General features: G+C 44.0%; 1 protein-coding gene across 1 annotated transcript in view; it reads left to right on the forward strand.

The window, feature by feature from the left end:
• The first annotated feature begins 5,455 nt into the window (after positions 1–5,455).
• STK32A (serine/threonine kinase 32A) overlaps positions 5,456–19,247 on the forward strand; it is a 156,736-nt gene continuing 142,944 nt past the window's right edge. The window contains exons 1-2 of the mRNA XM_066589824.1: positions 5,456–5,496; positions 14,086–14,250. Of these exons, the coding sequence (XP_066445921.1) occupies positions 14,199–14,250 (52 nt within the window). The 5' untranslated portion in view covers positions 5,456–5,496; positions 14,086–14,198. The remainder of the gene's footprint in view (positions 5,497–14,085; positions 14,251–19,247) is intronic.

Consider the following 19,247-nt stretch of genomic DNA (forward strand, 5'->3'; position numbering starts at 1 on the left):
TCAGATGATGCCAACCCTGATATGCAGGATACACTGACAACTATTCATAAAAAGCTATGGTTAACTGTCAGTACCAACATCCACTCTGCCCAGGAACACCAGAAGCGTGCCTTTGATTGCCAACACAACAGCAACAAAGAAATCATTGCTGGCTCCATCGTTTATCTCAAGAATCAGTGCTGTATTCATCGCATAGGTTCAAAGATGGAACCACGCTGGATTGGACCCTACGTAGTTGTGGGATCCTTGACCAAGGGACGAGTAAATCTTAAGAACAATAAGACTGAGAAGATATTGAGCAACACCTTACATGCCAGCAACCTTAAGATTTACCAGGATAAAGAGGCTTTTCTACCACCCCAGTCCCCTGATGAATGTCCCAGTGACACTGCCAATGACTGTCCAAAGCAAAAGACACTCAAAAGATCACGTGAAGAACCAGACAATGATGATGTCTACATCTCACAGAAACACAAGCAGACCACCAAGACTTTCAACCCATCATCAAGTTCAGGAAGGAAGTATCTTAGCACCAATCTTGGCCTTCTGTTTGGTAAAGTTGTGTACTATGGATACACAAGGGGCCTTGGACAACCATAGCATACATATAAGAACAAAGGGAACTACTGATTCCAGGCCAACACTCCACTCCATTGCAGGAGGAATTTTTCATCTTTGTGTAAGTCCAATATTTTTACTGATTGAAGTTTTTCTGGTTGAAGTAATAAAAGTCTATGTGTTTATGGTTTTAAGTCAGTTAGTTTTTTCACTTAACTTTCCTGACAAAGCTGAACCCAAAATAAAATGTTAAAACATTAAGTAATTCTTGTGTATATTACTCAACACTACTGTTATCTTGGGGGTATAATCCGGCCTTAGGGAGTATGAATTGGCCTAGGCCATAATATACCCGGGAGTATAATCTAGCCTAGGCCCTTTTAACCCGGGGGATGGTACCCAACTTTCCGGGACTCTGCCGTCAACCAGACAAGCAGCCATCACCTTCTGCCACAACGCTACAGCAATCCACCTAGTCTGTACCCAATATGGCTGAGATTGCAAGCTTAAAGTCTTTAGAACACTGGCTGACTTATATCCAGCTTTCCCAGACTTCTGCACGCATGCAAAGCGAAAGCCCAAATCATCTACCTGGCCAATCCAGCACACTCCACAGCTCTACAATCATCACACAATACAATCAAACGCTTGATAATGGCCTCTTTCCTCTTGGTTCCCGAAGGCTCTGCCCTGTCTAGACTTCCTCTCTCTATCAGGGATAAAAGAGACTCCTTCCATTCCGGCCTCCTGCACTGCACTTGACCAATCCATTAGGCCTGACTAAGTCTGACTGGCTTAAGCTCCACTTTCAGCCTCCTCACTCTGCTCTATTTTACTGCCAACCACCTCACTCACTAACCACTACCTTACCAACTGCTACCTCAAAAACTAGCCTCTACAGTTATATATACAACTAAAGGGTGATTTGCTCAGCCAATCCCGGGGTTGCTTAAAATTACTGACAAGATATGCAAGGTTAGGGTGAATTCTGCACAGTCACTCAATATTAGGTTACACAAACACCAGACAAATGAACTTACCCAGACAAGGCAATACACATAACAATACACAGTCTACCCCATTTAACAGTACAAACACATACACACCACAGAAGGTAGATATTAAAGGGGTTGTCCCGCGCCGAAACGTTTTTTTTTTTTTTCAATAGCCCCCCCCGTTCGGCGCAAGACAAACCCGATGCAGGGGTTAAAAAAGAAAACCGCACAGTGCTTACCTGAATCCCCGCGCTCCGGTGACTTCTTACTTACCTGGTGAAGATGGCCGCCGGGATCTTCTCCCTTGGTGGACCGCAGGTCTTCTGTGCGGTCCATTGCCGATTCCAGCCCCCTGATTGGCTGGAATCGGCAGGTGATGGGGCGGAGCTACAAGGAGCCGCTCTCCGGCACGAGCGGCCCCATTCAGAAAAGAAGAAGACAGGACTGCGCAAGCGTGTCTAATCCGGCGATTAGACGCTGAAAATTAGACGGCACCATGGAGACGAGGACGCTAGCAACGGAACAGGTAAGTGAATAACTTCTGATAACTTCTGTATGGCTCATAATTAATGCACAATGTACATTACAAAGTGCATTAATATGGCCATACAGAAGTGTATAACCCCACTTGCTTTCGCGGGACAACCCCTTTAAAGTGCTGGAGGGTCCCTACTCTGGGACACTACAGTCCCCCCCTACTTAAAGAAAGCTGATCCCGGCGCTCTCCATAAATCAGAGATTATAGCAGAGATGAGAATCCCTCAGTGAACTTACCCATAAAACATCCTCTAACAACCTCCATTAAAGATGGCTTTTCCAGATTCGAGTATTGAGGGAAAATAATCTCTAGACAAGACTGGTGAGGGCATATTTTAACTCTCTGGTTGCCATTTGACATTCAGCTTCCCATTTCTAGAGATAGAAGTTTAATTATGATAGCATGCAGAATTTTTAGGACTTGCCAGTACCTTTTTGAAATCACTGCTGAGTCAGGTGGAACCAGGGATGCATCAGCATATGCTATGGGGCCCTTACAAAATTATTCTCCCCGAAGCCTGAAATAATGAAACACACTGATACTGACACACAGAAAGAAATGGGTGTCTTGCTAGGGTATTGGGTAGGAGTGACATGAACTTCACCTCCTCCTCCCTCGACTTGGCAGACGGCCCATATAGCCTACGAACGTCCAGATAGAACTAAATAAATAAAAACACAAAAAGAAAATGGGGATGTACACCAAGAAGTGCACAAGCAGACACTGGAAAAAAAATTTAGGAACTGGTTCATCAGCTACTGACACACATCCTGTACACTCTTTTACAATTAATTGCATACATTTCACCATAAGGATATCACTGTACTTCACCTCCTGTACATTCTCTTTAAATCAGTTTTAAACAATTTTATAAACCTAAACATCTCAGGACATTTTTAATATAAATATGACTTTCAATGCATCTTCACATATACTTTGACTCAAAATGATCATCCTGAAAAAAAATCAATTTTCTGATTACTGTTCATAACAAAATAGAACCAATGTCTCTGCAGCGGTGGACAGTAATGTTTGCTGGTGAAAGGAATCACCCTGGAAAACCAACAAGGATAAATGGTGTTCCCATCCCAGGCAAACAAATGAAAAGGTAGTTCACATGACACGGGAGTCCATTAAAAGTCTTTTCTTTCAAATAACTAAGTGCTCAACCTAAATGGAAGTCCATGATTGCAACACACAAACAAACATCAGTGATGTAATCAAAAGTCTCAACGCTGTAATGAGTCTTTAGAATCATTGGAAAAAGGGAAATAATGTATTAATAAGCCCTTCTACTGAGATGAACCCAGGGAACTTTGTGCTCTTCTTCCTCCTCAGTAGTGAAACTTGTGTGCATTGCATTGCTCCCAAAAGAACTAATCCCTATTGAGGAACATAAGGAAGGGCTCCAGCAACAAAAGTCTTCACCACTTAAGTCTCCTTCCTCAGGGACAGTGTTCACAGAAGGTTAAAAAACCATAAGAAAAATTATGGTCAGAATACCCAACCACATAGGGCCAGAAATGTTTGGGAATATAACGAAGGCCCTCTGTGTCTTATCACGGTGGATAAGGATCCATGGTGGATACTTTGAAAGAACAGGTCTGGTTAGGGTGAAGGACCCAATGGCGGATTCTACAAATGAGGGCTTTTCTTTAATGGGGGCAACTGTCCCGACTGGGGACGGTATCAAACTATGTAGGACAGGGCTGGGCCCACTTACCCCTGCATACTGATGGCTGATCCTCAGCGGGTCCCTCTGTAATTGGAGCCAAAAATATCACCTCTTACTGGCGGGGTTGGTTGTAGTGTCAGCCAAGGACGGGATTTTGGGTGGCCGCAGAGATCTCAAAAGAGGCTTACGCAAAGGCAGGAGCTCCTATGTCCCCTCTGTCAGCAGACGGGTCACTTCTGGCTTCTTCCTTCAGAGCTGGGGCATAATAGGAACAGTAACTGCAGCAGCACACACTTCCTCCTTGGCAGGGACCTCCACAATGGGATGAGCAGACACCAGCTTCACTATAGACATCAGCTCCAACACCTCTTTCCCATCCCCAAAAGGCCTGCAGGGCTCCAGTGGCGGATAGCCAGCAGGCACGCCTCTTTTAGGCATTGCGCAGCTTGGTGATGTCCCACAGCCTCTCTTAGTCCTTCTCACTTGCTCCCTGCTTCCTTCTCTCTTTCACCCGCTCCTACGGCACTCTGCGTAGATTCTGCCCAGAGGGCACTCGAGTAAACTCTCACCATCTACTTTAGGGTGGAAGTCATGCCCCCCTACTTTTTCCTCACCTGTGGTGGGCTTTTTCCTTGGCGCCAAAGTTTTGCGGGTCTCTTACAAGTGATAAAGATGAGCCGGTGCCATCTTGCAACACTATGGCGCCTCTTGAATTTTCCTACAATTCGCTGCCATCTAGTATGGCCAAATCGCCCAGTAAGACCACACAGTCCCTTGGAACACATAAGGTATTTTAACCACCATTTTCCCAATAAAAGTTGCATTTGTAATCCACAGTTTAGGGCATAAAAAAACTATTTCTGCATGCTCTGACGTGGAAGGCACGAAGATATCATCCTCTACGTGATGCTAAAGTCAATTCCTGCGCACTTCTTCGACAACATCTGGCTAAAATTGTCATATTACCTATTACTAGAATAAATGTTGAGTGATGCAGCATTCCAATGATTTTTTTAATCATCAGGCTCACTAGTCAACGCATACAGCCCAACCCCACCGAAGACCGGAAGAGCAGGTAGGATGTTATGTACAACATCTGCCTGAACAACCAACCACTAACCCGGAGGTGGTCCTATGAGAAGCAACGATCTTCTGAGCCCACCACAGACCGGGAACCTCTCCCATTTTGCCTACCTTGACCATTTCTAAAAGTTTTATGGAGAGGTGATTGAGGCAATGGTGGTTATTTTTCAGGATGCCTACTGTATCAATAGCAATATGGTAAAGCTACAATCACTCAAATACTTTCAAGACATTTATTAAAAGATCATGTTTTATTCTAAAGTGTCTAAAGCCACAGCACAGAAAATCTTTGCAAAAAATGTCATTTGTTGGATTTAAATCACTTTGGAAATCACCGCTTTGATGATTCACTGAATAGGCATATTATCAGCACAGCTTTTAGTACCGTCTTCATTTGCTAAAACTTTACCAAGTTTTATTCTATAATGGCTATCTTAGCACTTTCCTCTAGGGGGCAACAAAGGCTTCAGTCAGCAGTAAGCAGAGAAACCTCCCAGGGACTTCCCTTTGTAGTGAACTTGTGCTGATGAGAAGGAGCAGCCTGTATGACTGGCATCCAGTGTCCCTCTGTTACCTCCTCCAGCATCTTCTCATGAGTCACCTGTCTTCCAACCACAAATTCTCCTTTATTCTCACTATGAAGCAAGGTAAGGCAGCTGCACTGTGTGTGAGTTCTTACTATTACTACTATTGCCCCTGACTTAACTAAGTGCCTATATCTTATTATTATCACTAGTAGTGTTATTAATAATAGTTTTGGTACTATTTATAATCCCATTTCTATTGGAAAATGATTTATTTTTATTGCTCACCTTTTACAGTATAATGAGAAGTGAATGTCTGATTTGTATGTTTCATATAGCAAAAATGTTATTCTAGTTTTCTCTATTGCACAATTAACTGAATGTATCAACCAGCATCAGAGGAAGATTATTTTATGCTGCTTCCAGAAATGCATGTGTTTGAATGTAATTTCTCTATATATCACTCTGCTTTATTACTAATGCAGATCTCAAACAGATGAACTCTGTAGAACAATATTGTTTGCCCATCATCACAATGCTAGGGCTTCATTTGTATTAAGCAAATTCATGCAATTCCTGGACAATTAATTTCATCATTTGTATATATTCTTGGCATATTGTTGAGAACAATTAGCATTTCGGTTTCACAAAATCAATGTTCATATATTCCTATCATTGGCAATTGTCCTGCAACAGTTGCACTAGAAGAACCTTGTGTAGTCCACATCTGAGGGAAGCAAATGCAGTAAGTGCAGTGTGATATTTTGTGTCAAGTACAAACTGCTACATGTCTACATGATGAAAATATTATTACATTGTAGGTAAACATTGTAAACTTTGTAGCTTGCACAGCGTATAATGAATTATAACTCAAGCACAAGCCATAAACTAATATAAAGTGTCAAAGATGAAGGCAAATGCCCTCCTTTCCACTATTTAGTAGGAAATTCTGAGAAGTTCAAATAACATTATGCTTAGGAAATAAATTGAGATTATTTCTGCTTCTCATTCTTTTACATCCGGCTTGCAGTATTAGTTGCTTTTGGTCTCATGCACCAGGCAGAGCCATTGCACAGCCCATGAATTTCAATGAGCAGACTCCCTGCGACTTAGTACTTCGGCATCTCAGGTACTCTGCTTGGCATTCTTTGGTAGATCAGTACAGCACTATATGCAACATGCAATGATTTCTGGCTGTGCCTGTATTGGGCAGTGTTAAAGTAACCTAACTAACTGGTTGATACTAATTCATAGGTGATTATTAGTACATCACATAGTCATGTTATGCTGCCGGTTCTACTAGATTTGGTTTCTTTAAAATGTATCCAGCAGGATAGTGTTAATAGCAGTTTGGTGCTTCATTAAATATCACAAGTCTAGACAGAGTGTTTTGTCAGTGCACACAGATCAGAATCCATCAGCTGAAATAGTAAAGATGTAAACCAGATGATTATATGGCCTTGTAAAATGTGTGCAGTCTATTAATTCAGCAGAACTGAACTGCAAATCATTGGACTGAAGACTTCATCCTAGGATTGGTTCCTCTTATAGTCATTTATACTATTACTTGATTTTGGGCCACAGACACACAGACCAAAGCCACACAGGGAATTTTGGGGAATTACTTTTAGTTTTTTTGTTTCATTACTGGAAAATATTAAAATATGACTTCCCATTCACACACAACATTCTGTGTTGCTATAAAATTATGATCTTGATGCCTCATTGAATTTAGCATTTTCCCAATAATTTGAATTGAAATAACATGCATGGATAGATATTGGTGATATTTAGCATATACTGTAGTACCACATGTGTGTTTTCTTATGGAGCGAGTTCTAGAAACATGTCAGAAGACTATTTGTTTAAATAAAAATGTCCCCAGAATACTAAAAAAATATGAAAAAATATGGAAAATTTTCTGTCGACATATAGTATCACAGTTTATGTATTTCATATTGTATTTATATAGTACAACCCCAATTCCAAAAAAGTTGGAATGCTGTGTAAAAGGTAAATAAGAAAAAAGAATGCAATGATTTGGAGATCTTGTATAACTATATTTTTTCACACTAGAACAGAGAAAATATAAGAAGGGGAAAGTGAGACATTTTTCCATTTCATTAATATAAAAAAAACAAAAAAACTCCCTCATTTTGAAATTAACGGCAACAAAAAATCTTACAAGAGTTGGGACAGGGGTAACAAGAAGCTGTAAAAGTAAGTGGTACTTATGAAAAAACAGCAGGAGGGTCAATTTTTTTACTGAGTCCCATGACGGTGTATAGAAAGAGCATGTTAGAGAGGCCGAGTATCTCAGATGAACTATTCTTTCACTGCGGCAGAGGAGTCGAATAAAGTAGATCTATCTTCACTGTACAATTCCTTAAAACGTAACTTTTATTTGTTATCCTAAATGAGACAGGCTTAAAGAGACAAACAAAAACATAAGAAAATAATTTTTCGTATCTGGAATCCCAGTAGTACAGAGATAATAGCAATTATGAGGCAAAATAAGTAGCTTCCCTCAAATACCAAAGAGGTATGCCCAGATGCAAATATTAGCTTTTGAGATTTGTCTGGACGGGAAAAAAGGGTACTTAATAGTGATGAGTGAGTATACTTGCTAAAGGCAATTGCTCGAGGGAGCATTGCCCTTAGCGAGTACCTGCCCGCTCGAGACAAAAGGTTCGGGTGTCGACGGCGGGCAGGGAGCTGCGGGGGAGAGCGGGGAGGAACGGAGGGGAGATCTCTCTCTCCCTCTCCCCCCCCCCCCCGCTCCCACCTGCTGACTGCCGCTACTCACTGCTCCCCCTTTCGTCTCGAGCAGGCAGGTACTTGCTAAGGGCAATGCTCGCTCGAGCAATTGCCCTTAGCGAGTATACTCGCTCATCTCTATTACTTAATATTCATAGACCCTAGTCGGAATACTGTTATCCCGAAACCAGATTCGGTATCAATTGCTAAATTGTGAGAAAAGTAGAGAGAACACCTTTTACGGCGTTCCTTCTTCCTAAAGGCACTCAATGCTAGATCTATCAAAAAGGTGGCTCAATGCATTTCTGCCGGGTAACCGGTCCTCAGAAACCATAGTAAACAAATGTTCATAATCTTGGTGCTATCTTTCAGTATAGTGTCACCGTCTTGCGCAATAGAGTTAGTTTCTCACAGAGTTTCACCTGATCCTTTGAAATAGAGGTCAGGAAAAGCAACTCACTTCACTTGAGATTTTAGGTCCCTAATAAAACCTAGGTCAATACCATAGGATGTTAGGACTGTGTCTCTCACCAAAAACACCAGGATAAATTCCTCAATAAAAGAGGACAAGTATCCCAGAGGAGATTATACTGGTAGCCCATCCAAAATGGAGGATAGAGCTATCAAAAATTAGATCCCTTAATAGCAACCAGGGAAAAATGCCCTGGATTAGTGGAGCAAAAAACCCCTATGAGATTTAGCTAGAGGAGCTCCTGATGGTCAATCCGTACAGCGCCTAGTTATCTATGCCTGCCTAAATAGGAAGTCTTTTCTAGGCTGGCTAAAGTAGAGGAGATTGTGGTGAGGAGCACCAAAATAATAAGCAAGGAAGCAGAGCTGCACCTCCAATCTTGATGGTAGACTAGAGTTATATTGGCCAAGTATCTCAGAAGCAAAGATAGTCAGAAGTTCAACAATCTGTGAAAAACTGCACCTAAATATTGTGGAACAATTGCAGAAAAATGTTCAACGTAAAATTATGAAGACTTTGAATATCCCGCCATCTACATATATATTATTATCAAAAGATTCAGAAAATCTGGAGAAGGCCAACGGTCAATATTGTATGTGTGAGCTTTACAGGCCCTCAGGCATCATTGCATTAAAAACAGGCATGACACTGTAATGCACATCACTGCATGGGCTCAGGAATACTTCCAGAAATCATAGTCTGTGAACACTGTTTGCTGTGCAATCCACAAATACAAGTTAAAGTTGTATCATGCAAAGAAGTTATATATTAGCACAATCCAGAAACAGCAGCATCTTCTCTGGGCCGAGCATCATTTGAAATGGACTGAGACAAAATTGATAACTGTTGTGTGGTCAGATGAATCAAAATGTGAAATTCTCAATGGAAACCACAAATGCTGTGTCCTGTGTGTTCTCAAAAGGAAATGGAGCATCCAGCTTCTGATCAGTACACAGTTCATAGCCTGCATCTCTGATCGTATGAGGTTGCTTTAGTGCCTATGGCATGTACAGCTTACATATCATGAAAGGCACTATTAATGCTGAGCAACATACAGAGGGTTTAGAAGAACATTTGCTCCCATCCAGACATCTCTTTGCATATTCCACCAAGACAATTCTAACCCACATACTGCCTCCATCACAACAGCATGGCCTCACAGATGAAGAGTCCGGGTACTGAACCGGCTGCCTGCAGTCCAGACCTTACACCAATAGAAAACATTTGGTGCATTATGAAGTGAAAAATGCAGAGAAGATCCAGGACTGTTGAGCAGCTAGAATCCTACATCACACAAGAATGGAACAACATTCCTGTCCATAAACTTCAGCAATTCGTCAGATGTTTACTGACTGTTGTAAAAATGGTAGACATGGCCCTGCCCCAACTTTTGTGAGATGTGTTGCTGCTAATTATTTTCTAAATGAGTTTATTTTGTTAAATGGAAAAATGTCTCATTTTCACCTTCTAATATGTGCTATATTGTGAATAAATATGGTTATGAGATGTCCAAATCGCTGCATTCTTTTTTTTCTTAACATTTATTTATATTTTACACAGTGTCTCAGCTTTTTTGGAATTGGGGTTGTATATTGCACCTTTTTATATGGGCTCTGTATGTGTCTAATAGGCAATGCAAAGAGCCACTGGAAAGAGCAGCTCCAACTCTTGATTACTTGCCATGACTACGTCCAAGGCCTCATGCCCACGGCAGGGTTGGATTCCGACTGAGAAACCTCGCAGCGGAATAAGAGATGGTGCCAGCCAAAGACCCTATGCTCAACTGTCCAGATTTGCGGCGAGTGTCTTGGCCTGCGCGTCAGCGCGCATGTGCAGTGCAGGGCATGACGCTGCCATCGCATCGGCAATGACGTGGATCCACGCCGACTTGCGGCGGGGCAGACGGCTTCCATTAACTGCAATGGAAGAAGTCTGTGCAATTTTCCACACAGGATAGGATATGCTGCGTTTTCTTCTCCCGTGAGCGAAAAATCACAGTTGATTTTCGTTCGTGGGCAGGGAAGAATCTTTTAACATGGCATGTCTATGGACGGACATTGCTGCCGAATTCGTGGCGGGCATCTGGCCGCGAATTCTGCAGCGATAATCCATCCGTGGACATTGGGCCTTACATTGTAGCTCATTCATTTGAATGGGCACCTTGTAATATAAGAAACCACACAGATTCCATGTATTGCCATGCTGCTGTATGTATGAGGCATACAGATACTGCAAAGTTGAACTTGATTGTGATAAATGTCTGCGACAAGTTTCCTTATCTGAACCCATTAAAAAAAAAATATTAACTGCAATTAAAAGTGTAAAGAAACCGTGGCACAGAAAGGTATCATAACGTGTTAAAAGTCATGTTAAACTCTGATACAGCTATAAATGTTGAAAATTTATTCTGAGGTATACTCATAAAATAACAACATACTTTAATAAGGTTAGACGATGACACAATGCTATGATGTTCTACAAATTACTCCCAGTGGTGATCTAGAGGAAGACGAAATGACGGGGAGGCATTACCTCTCTTTGTATGTACAGTTCTGAGATTACACTTTACACCAAATGACATCATTCCTGACTTGTGACATAATAGTACATCATAAACAGGAGGCAGTTAATGCCCCCTGATATACTATTACATCATGGTAATGGCACTGTCACAGGAGCTGTGCCCATATCACCGGGGAGAGGGTAGCGGTGGATGTTATTAAGGCAAAATTCTGTGCCATGACCAAAGGAGAGTCTCCAATTCCGGGCCTGTAAATCAATGTTTTTAGCTTTAATATAACCTGATCCCAGCCGTTTCACCTCTTAGATGCCATGGTCAATACTAAATTTGGTATCTAAGTGGTTAGGCAGTAAAAGAGACTCTTGTCGCCCCCTCAGCATCCCTAAAATGTGATTGCGGAGTGACAATAAGTTGCAGTGCTCGAGTAATGTGCCTTAGCCGAGTATCTCCCCGCTCGTCCCTAAAGATTCAGGGGCCGCCGCGGCTGACAGGTGAGTTGCGGCGGGGAGCGGGGCAGTGCGGCCGGGAGAGAGGGAGAGAGAGATCTCCCCTCCGTTCCTCCCTGCTCTCCCCCGCAGCTCCCTGCCCCGCGGCGGCACCCGAATCTTTCGGGACGAGCGGGGAGATACTCGGCTAAGGCACATTACTCGAGCGAGTAGTGCCTTAGCGAGTATACTCGCTCATCCCTAGTATTTACCTAAAAGGTCTTGCCTAAGGCAGGGTCTAGTAATGTAGGTTGCCTTTTGCTAATTGACTGACTGGCAAACGTATATGAGTGTTCACAATATTGCAAAGTGAAGTTCCATCAGGAGACAAACAACACTAGGCATTAATGGAGGTTAAAAATAAATCAAATTCATTTTATTAACATTAAAAATCCCCATAGAATGCAAACATAGTAAAATAAAAGAAAATATAAATATATTTGATTTCCCTGGATTCTCTGTTATTTATGCCATGTGCCTATAATATAAAAAACACCAAAAGATGATGGTGAAATTACCTTTTTTCACCCTCTTTTACAAAAATTTAAAACATCAGAACCCCTAATGAATGAGTTGTGTGTAATCTATAATGGAATCAATGAAAAATGTAAGTTATCCTGAAAGAAAGAATTCCTTAAAGTTACGTCGATGGAAAAGTCATTGTTTTCGGGAAAGTGGCAGTTCAAAAAATTTTAGCAAAAAGTTTTTTATTCCAAAAAAGTAACACAAAACCATACATATCAAGTTTAATAATATTTTTACCTTCATTGAACAAAGTAAAAAAAAAATTTTTTTGTTGCTGTTTTATCTTGTTCACCCCTCCGCCCTTCAAAAATGAATAAATTAATATGTTACCTAAAAATGCACCACTGAAAAACATAATTGGTCCTGCAAAAACTCAAGTCCTCATCCGGTTATGTCAATGGAATAATAAACAAGTTATGGCTCTTTCAAGAATGAAAAAAAATTGCTGCTTCCTGTTCCTGAAAGCCAAAATAGGTAGTGTCGTTTAAGGGGTTAAAAATCAAGGACTGGGGGCATAGAAGTGGGTATAGAAAGCAAAAGTGGTAGTATTAGAAAAGAAAGATAGTAGATACATACAGTATTACAGCACACAATAGTACATGCCTATATGGATCAAATTGCCATAATATAGGAATAAGAAATATCGTGTCTGTAGCCCTAATCATCCTCTTCTGTTTAAGTGGTTTTATCACTGTACTATTAGGGTATGTCTATGTGAAGTAGCAGCAGTGTGTGGGCTAGCAGAGGCCTAGAGTGGTGGTGGCCACAGGGCAAAGAGTAGTGAGAGTGGAGCTGTTCCCCACGCAACATCAAAAAGGCTCAATGACCAGAGGCTGAACATGACTAAAAGCCGCATGGAAAGAGAGGGAGTCTGCCTTCCTGTAGGGAATCTGTCCTTGAAGTAGATGATCTGGGACCCAGATGAAGGAGCAAGCTGCTAGAAACCTGAGATCAGTCCAACGACTTTAGTGTGCACACACTAGAGGCAATGCCGATGACAGATGAGTTCAGACTGGGGGACTACCTCCCTGAAGGAACTGTGATGCACGGGTTGCAACATGGGGTTAATGGTTGCTGGTTACCTGTTAGTGAGTGATGCTGGGTGCCGTACAGTTAGTGAGCAATGGGAGGAATCATGACATTGTAATAGGGCACTACAATCAGTGGCGCTCTGTGCTAGTTTGAATAGTGGTATTATACGCCAGTTTAAGTTTACGTTAGGTGAGACGGTATCCCGGGTGCAGTGAGTATACCCTGAGCCCGGGATACTGTCAGGCGGGGGAAGAGAGTTTAGCTCTGCTGAACTGCCTCCCCCTCTCCATCCCCTTGCTGGCTGCCAGCAATGGGAGGGGTCAGAATGGAGTGGGAGCTAGTGTGCTAATATCCCGCCTCCTCCCTTTGCTGGCAGTCGGCAAGGGGTGGAGAAGGGGAGGGAAGGGGGAGGGACTTTAGCAGAGCCTCTGCTAAACCCCCTCCCACCTCCCTTTTCCGGCTGGTCACATAGGCTCCCATAGGAGTCTATGGGACCACCCGCCATATTCCAGCCGGAAGATACTTCCAGATATATCTTTTCTGGCCGGCCATTTTTACGCACTGGAAAATCGACCATCCGAACTGCCAATATACGCTTGTGTAAATAAGCACTTATGGTGCATTTACACGGGTGAAAATCGTGTGAATTTTGTTCGGCACTAAACTCACATGAAAGTGCCACCCGTTACTTGTAATTTCTGTATTTACAAGCGTTGAGAAGCCGCAGCATGCTCTATTTTCGTGCGATTCTCGGGCACGACTCGCTCCCACCTGTATGAATGCACTCAGTCACTGTTTATAGAGTGTAGGAGGAAATACAAAACCCAGGAGAACGTTAGGAGAACATACACGTGCCATGCAGATCTTGGCTTTGGTCAGCTGATCCCCAGTGTGCTAATAAGTGTTGCTTCTTTCTGCAGGATGAAGTAGACAAGTCTCTCCGGTCTTCCTGCTAGATATTCGAGAACTGATAATCAGCGCTGTGGATCTGATGAGGATGTAACTACGGGACGTGAGCCTTGCACAAGTGACGATGGGAGCCAATAACTCAAGCAAAATCCCCGTGTGTGATGACAATGAGGATGGTGAGGGAGCCTGGCTGAATTACTCTTCCATTTAACATAGTTTGAATAATTGACTCGTTAGTGAGTGATTATAGAATACACATTTCTGGAGTTGGGCTCCTTTTACACAGAATGATAAATCGTTTGATAACAGAGTTCGCTGGCTGTTCATACAGGCACATGAGTCATTCCCAATTTTATTTGGACTTACTTTTGCAAGTCGTTCAATCAGTCACATTCACTTCACCTGTGAACGACTAGTCAATCGCTGTTCACATGCAACAACTCACCAACAAGTGAATGATTTTTATGCCTGCAGAAAAGGAAAGACTAACAGGAAGTGAACAAATTCTTTCGCCCAATCGTTGGCCGTGTTTGCATCGAACGATTATGGTTCAAATTCACATGATCCAACAACACTTCAAACAATCATTCAATGTAAAAGGGCCCCTACAGTCTTGAACTCTGGTCAGTAAGGCTGCCTGTCCACGGGCATTGCGGTATCCCGAGGCGGACCTCCGCCGCCCGAGAGCAGGAGCCGGCAGGCGGATCTCCGCTGTCAGCCTTATCTAATAGGTAGGCTGACCGCGGAGGACCGCAGAGAATCACGGCAAATTGCAGCATGCTGCGATTTGCCATCCCCGAACGGAGAATCGCAATGATTCTCCGCTCTTGGACAGGGGGGAAGCGCTCTCCATAGCAGCGCTATGGAGAGCTTTCACTATGTTCCCCAAGGCCGGAATATCGCCGCGAAGAACACAATGAAAACCCGCCTGTGGACAGGCAGCCTAATAGTTGAAGGAGCTGCTATATACTATCCTGCAAAAGGTAATTGGGCAAGAAGTAAAAGTAGTACTTATTTACATATTTTAATACTTAGTGGGGCCTGTTTTCACTATAATGGCATTGGATTCTCTCCATGGCATACTTTCTATTACCACTTGATACTCTTCGGCTGCTATTTCCCTCCATTCATTCTGCAAATGTCTGGTGATTTCTCTTAAAGAAGATGGATGCTGTTTATACTTCCTGAACCGACGTTGCAGATCAGTAGGATCCTGGTCGGGACTACTGATTTTTGCTCAGGTGTCCAATTAGAATAGTGTAAACTCCCATCTAAATATTGGGTTCTCACTTTGCCTGTTTACGGTAGTCAGCATTTATCTACAGGCTCTATGATAGGGATCTTTGAGGGATTACAAATCTTAACTGAAATGCCAAAGCCTTCCGGTAATTGAAGCAGTCTCTTAAATAACAGTAGACTTCTATTGTAACAAACTTTAATGTAATGAAAGGGTTAAAATGCAGCAGAACCCCTTATTTCTCAATGATATAGCGGTTGTTTAGTAGTCCTCTAACTACCATTTTGAGAGTGCATTTAGTGGCATCCTCTAGTCTGGCACTTCTCAAAATATGAAGTGAGGGTCCCCACCAGTGCCAGACACAAAGCAGAAACACCAATGCTAAAGCTGCACTGACAATGTTATCTTTGCATTATCAGTGCACTTTCTGTGTCTAGAAGGATGAAGAACCTGCAGTGATATCCGGGTCACATCACCATGAGTACCAGTGGGAGTTTGTAGCTCTTGCAACATTCTTGCTTCCACTTCCAGCCTTTGTCCCTTTACAGGGGATCAACTGTTGGGCAAATGATACTCGACACTCATCCCAGTGATGCTCGCTCCTGCACTACTACACAGGAGCGAGTATCGCTGGCATCGCTCACTGCACTGCCGGAATGGAGGTGAAGCGGGCTAGGGAATTTTTTTTCCCACCTGCCTCCATTCACAGTAAGTAGATAGTCTTTCAGAAGTGAACGACTGCTGAATTGTCAGTTGTTCAGTCCCTGTACGGGAATCTAAACGATTCTGAATAATCGGCCCATGTAAAAGGGCCTTTAGACTCATTACCTGTGCTCCAGCCCGTCTGCAAGGGGTGGGAAAGGATGGTTTGTGGGAGAATGCTATTGTCATTAGGAGAAGAGAAAGTACTGTAAGAGCAGTAAGACTATGGAACTCTCTGCCTGATGACATGGTGATGATGAACTTGATAGAAGAGTACAGAATGGGCCCAGACGTCTTTCTTGAGTGTAACAATATTTCATGTTATAGTCACCAATTACTTCAGAATGATCGGTTACCCGGGGATTATTCTGGTTGCCAGATTGGAGCCAGGAAGGATGTTTTTCCCCTTAAATGGGGAAAATTCGCTTCTAACTAGAGATGAGCGAACGCGTTCGTCCGAGCTTGATATTCGTGCGAATATTAGGGTGTTCGGGATGTTCGTTATTCGTGACGAACACCATGCGGTGTTCTGGTTACTTTCACTTCCTTCCCTGAGACGTTAGCGCGCTTTTCTGGCCAATTGAAAGACAGGGAAGGCATTACAACTTCCCCCTGTGACATTCAAGCCCTATACCACCCCCCTGCTGTGAGTGGCTGGCGAGATCAGGTGTTCGCCTAATATAAAAGTCGGCCCCTCCCGCGGCTCGCCTCAGATGCGGTGTGAGTTAGATGAGGGACAGTGCTGTTTATACCGGAGCTGCTGTAGGGAAAGAATTGGTAGTTAGTGTAGGCTTCAAGACCCCCCAAAGGTCCTTATTAGGGCCACTGATAGCTGTGTGTTGGCTGCTGTTAGCAGTGGGATTTTTTTTTTTCTCAAAATCGCCTCTGCAGACCGTTGCACCTGGCATTAGGGACAGAAGTGCTGCATAGGCAGGGAGAGTGTTAGGAGTGAGTGTAGCCTTCAAGAACCTCAACGGTCCTTTCTAGGGCCATATTTATCCGTGTGCAGTACTGTCCAGGCTGCTGTTGGCTGTGCTGCATTTTTTTTGGGCTTCTCAAAATCGCCTCTGCAGAGCATTCCACCCTCCATTGATACTGCAGGGAAAGAATTGTATAGGCAGGGCCACAACACAGTTATTATTCATAGAATATACGCAGTGCTGCCTGTTGGTGGGAAAAAACTGAAAACAAATCTATTTGTCCAGCCTGTGTCCGTCCTTACGGGCGGTGGACACGTGTGAGCTGCGTGAAAAACATTGCTAAATCATACGCAGCCAGCTACGCTTTACTGCTGGCTTCGCCATTTGCTTTCCTTAATTGGGAAAAAAAATACCTGCTCTCCAAGAGTTATAATAACTCTGCTACCCTCACGTTCTGTGACACATAAGCAGGGACACAGCACAGTTATTAAACTTCTCAGGTTCATTGAATATACGCAGTGCTGCCTGTTGGTGGGAAAAAACTGAAAACAAATCTATTTGTCCAGCCTGTGTCCGTCCTTACGCCTGTGGAGACGTGTGAGCTGCGTGAAAAACATTGCTAAATCATACGCAGCCAGCTACGCTTTACTGCTGGGTTCGCCATTTGCTTTCCTTAATTGGGAAAAAAAATACCTGCTCTCCAAGAGTTATAATAACTCTGCTACCCTCACGTTCTGTGACACATAAGCAGGGACACAGCACAGTTATTAAACTTCTCAGGTTCATTGAATATACGCAGTGCTGCCTGTTGGTGGGAAAAAACTGAAAACAAATCTATTTGTCCAGCCTGTGTCCGTCCTTACGCCTGTGGAGACGTGTGAGCTGCGTGAAAAACATTGCTAAATCATACGCAGCCAGCTACGCTTTACTGCTGGGTTCGCCATTTGCTTTCCTTAATTGGGAAAAAAAATACCTGCTCTGCCACAGTTAATAACTCTGCTACCCTCACGTTCTGTGACACATAAGCAGGGACACAGCACAGTTATTAAACTTAGATAATTCATTCACTAGAGGCAGTGGGGCCTTTCGTTTTCCAAAAAGGGCAAAAATTATATTTGGCCTGCAGTCTTGCGCCAATTTATTTCCTGCCTGTGAAATCAAATCACTGGTAATACAGCATGCTGAGGGGTAGGGGTAGGCCTAGAGGACGTGGACGCGGCCGAGGACGCGGAGGGCCAAGTCAGGGTGTGGGCACAGGCCAAGCTCCTGATCCAGGTGTGTCGCAGCCGACTGCTGCGCGATTAGGAGAGAGGCACGTTTCTGGCGTCCCCACATTCATCGCCCAATTAATGGGTCCACGCGGGAGACGGTTATTAGAAAATGAGCAGTGTGAGCAGGTCCTGTCCTGGATGGCAGAAAGTGCTTCGAGCAACCTATCGTCTACCCGCAGTTCTGCGCCGTCCACTGCTGCCAATCCGAATCCTCTGTCTGCTGCTCCTCCTTCCTCCCAGCCTCCTCACTCCACTACAATGACACCTGCTCAGGAGCGGGAACACTCCCAGGAACTGTTCTCGGGCCCCTGCTTAGATTGGGCAGCAGCGGTTCCTCTCCCACCAGAGGAGTTTATCGTCACTGATGCCCAACCATTCGAAAGTTCCCGGGGTCCGGGGGAAGAGGCTGGGGACTTCCGCCAACTGTCTCAACAACTTTCTGTGGGTGAGGAGGACGATGACGATCAGACACAGTTGTCTTGCAGTGAGGTAGTAGTAAGGGCAGTAAGTCCCAGGGAGCAGCGCACAGAGGATTCGGAGGAAGAGCAGCAGGACGATGAGGTGACTGACCCCACCTGGTGTGCAACGCTTACTCAGGAGGACAGGTCTTCAGAGGGGGAGTCAAGGGCATCAGCAGGGCAGGTTGCAAGAGGCAGTGCAGTGGCCAGGGGTAGAGGCAGGGCCAGACCGAATAATCCACCAAGTGTTTCCCAAAGCGCCCCCTCGCGCCATGCCACCCTGCGGAGGCCGAGGTGCTCTAAGGTCTGGCAGTTTTTCACAGAGACGCCTGACGACCGACGAACAGTGGTGTGCAACCTTTGTCGCGCAAAGCTCAGCCGGGGAGCCAACACCAACAGCCTCACCACCACCACCATGCGCAGACATATGATGGCCAAGCACCCCGCAAGGTGGGACAAAGGCCGTTCACCGCCTCCGGTTTGCACCCCTGCCTCTCCCCCTGTGCCCCAACCTGCCACTGAGATGCAACCCCCCTCTCAGGACACAGGCACTACCGCCTCATGGCCTGCACCCACACCCTCATC

Source organism: Eleutherodactylus coqui, chromosome 2 (assembly GCF_035609145.1).
Source record: "Eleutherodactylus coqui strain aEleCoq1 chromosome 2, aEleCoq1.hap1, whole genome shotgun sequence".
Taxonomy (NCBI): domain Eukaryota; kingdom Metazoa; phylum Chordata; class Amphibia; order Anura; family Eleutherodactylidae; genus Eleutherodactylus; species Eleutherodactylus coqui.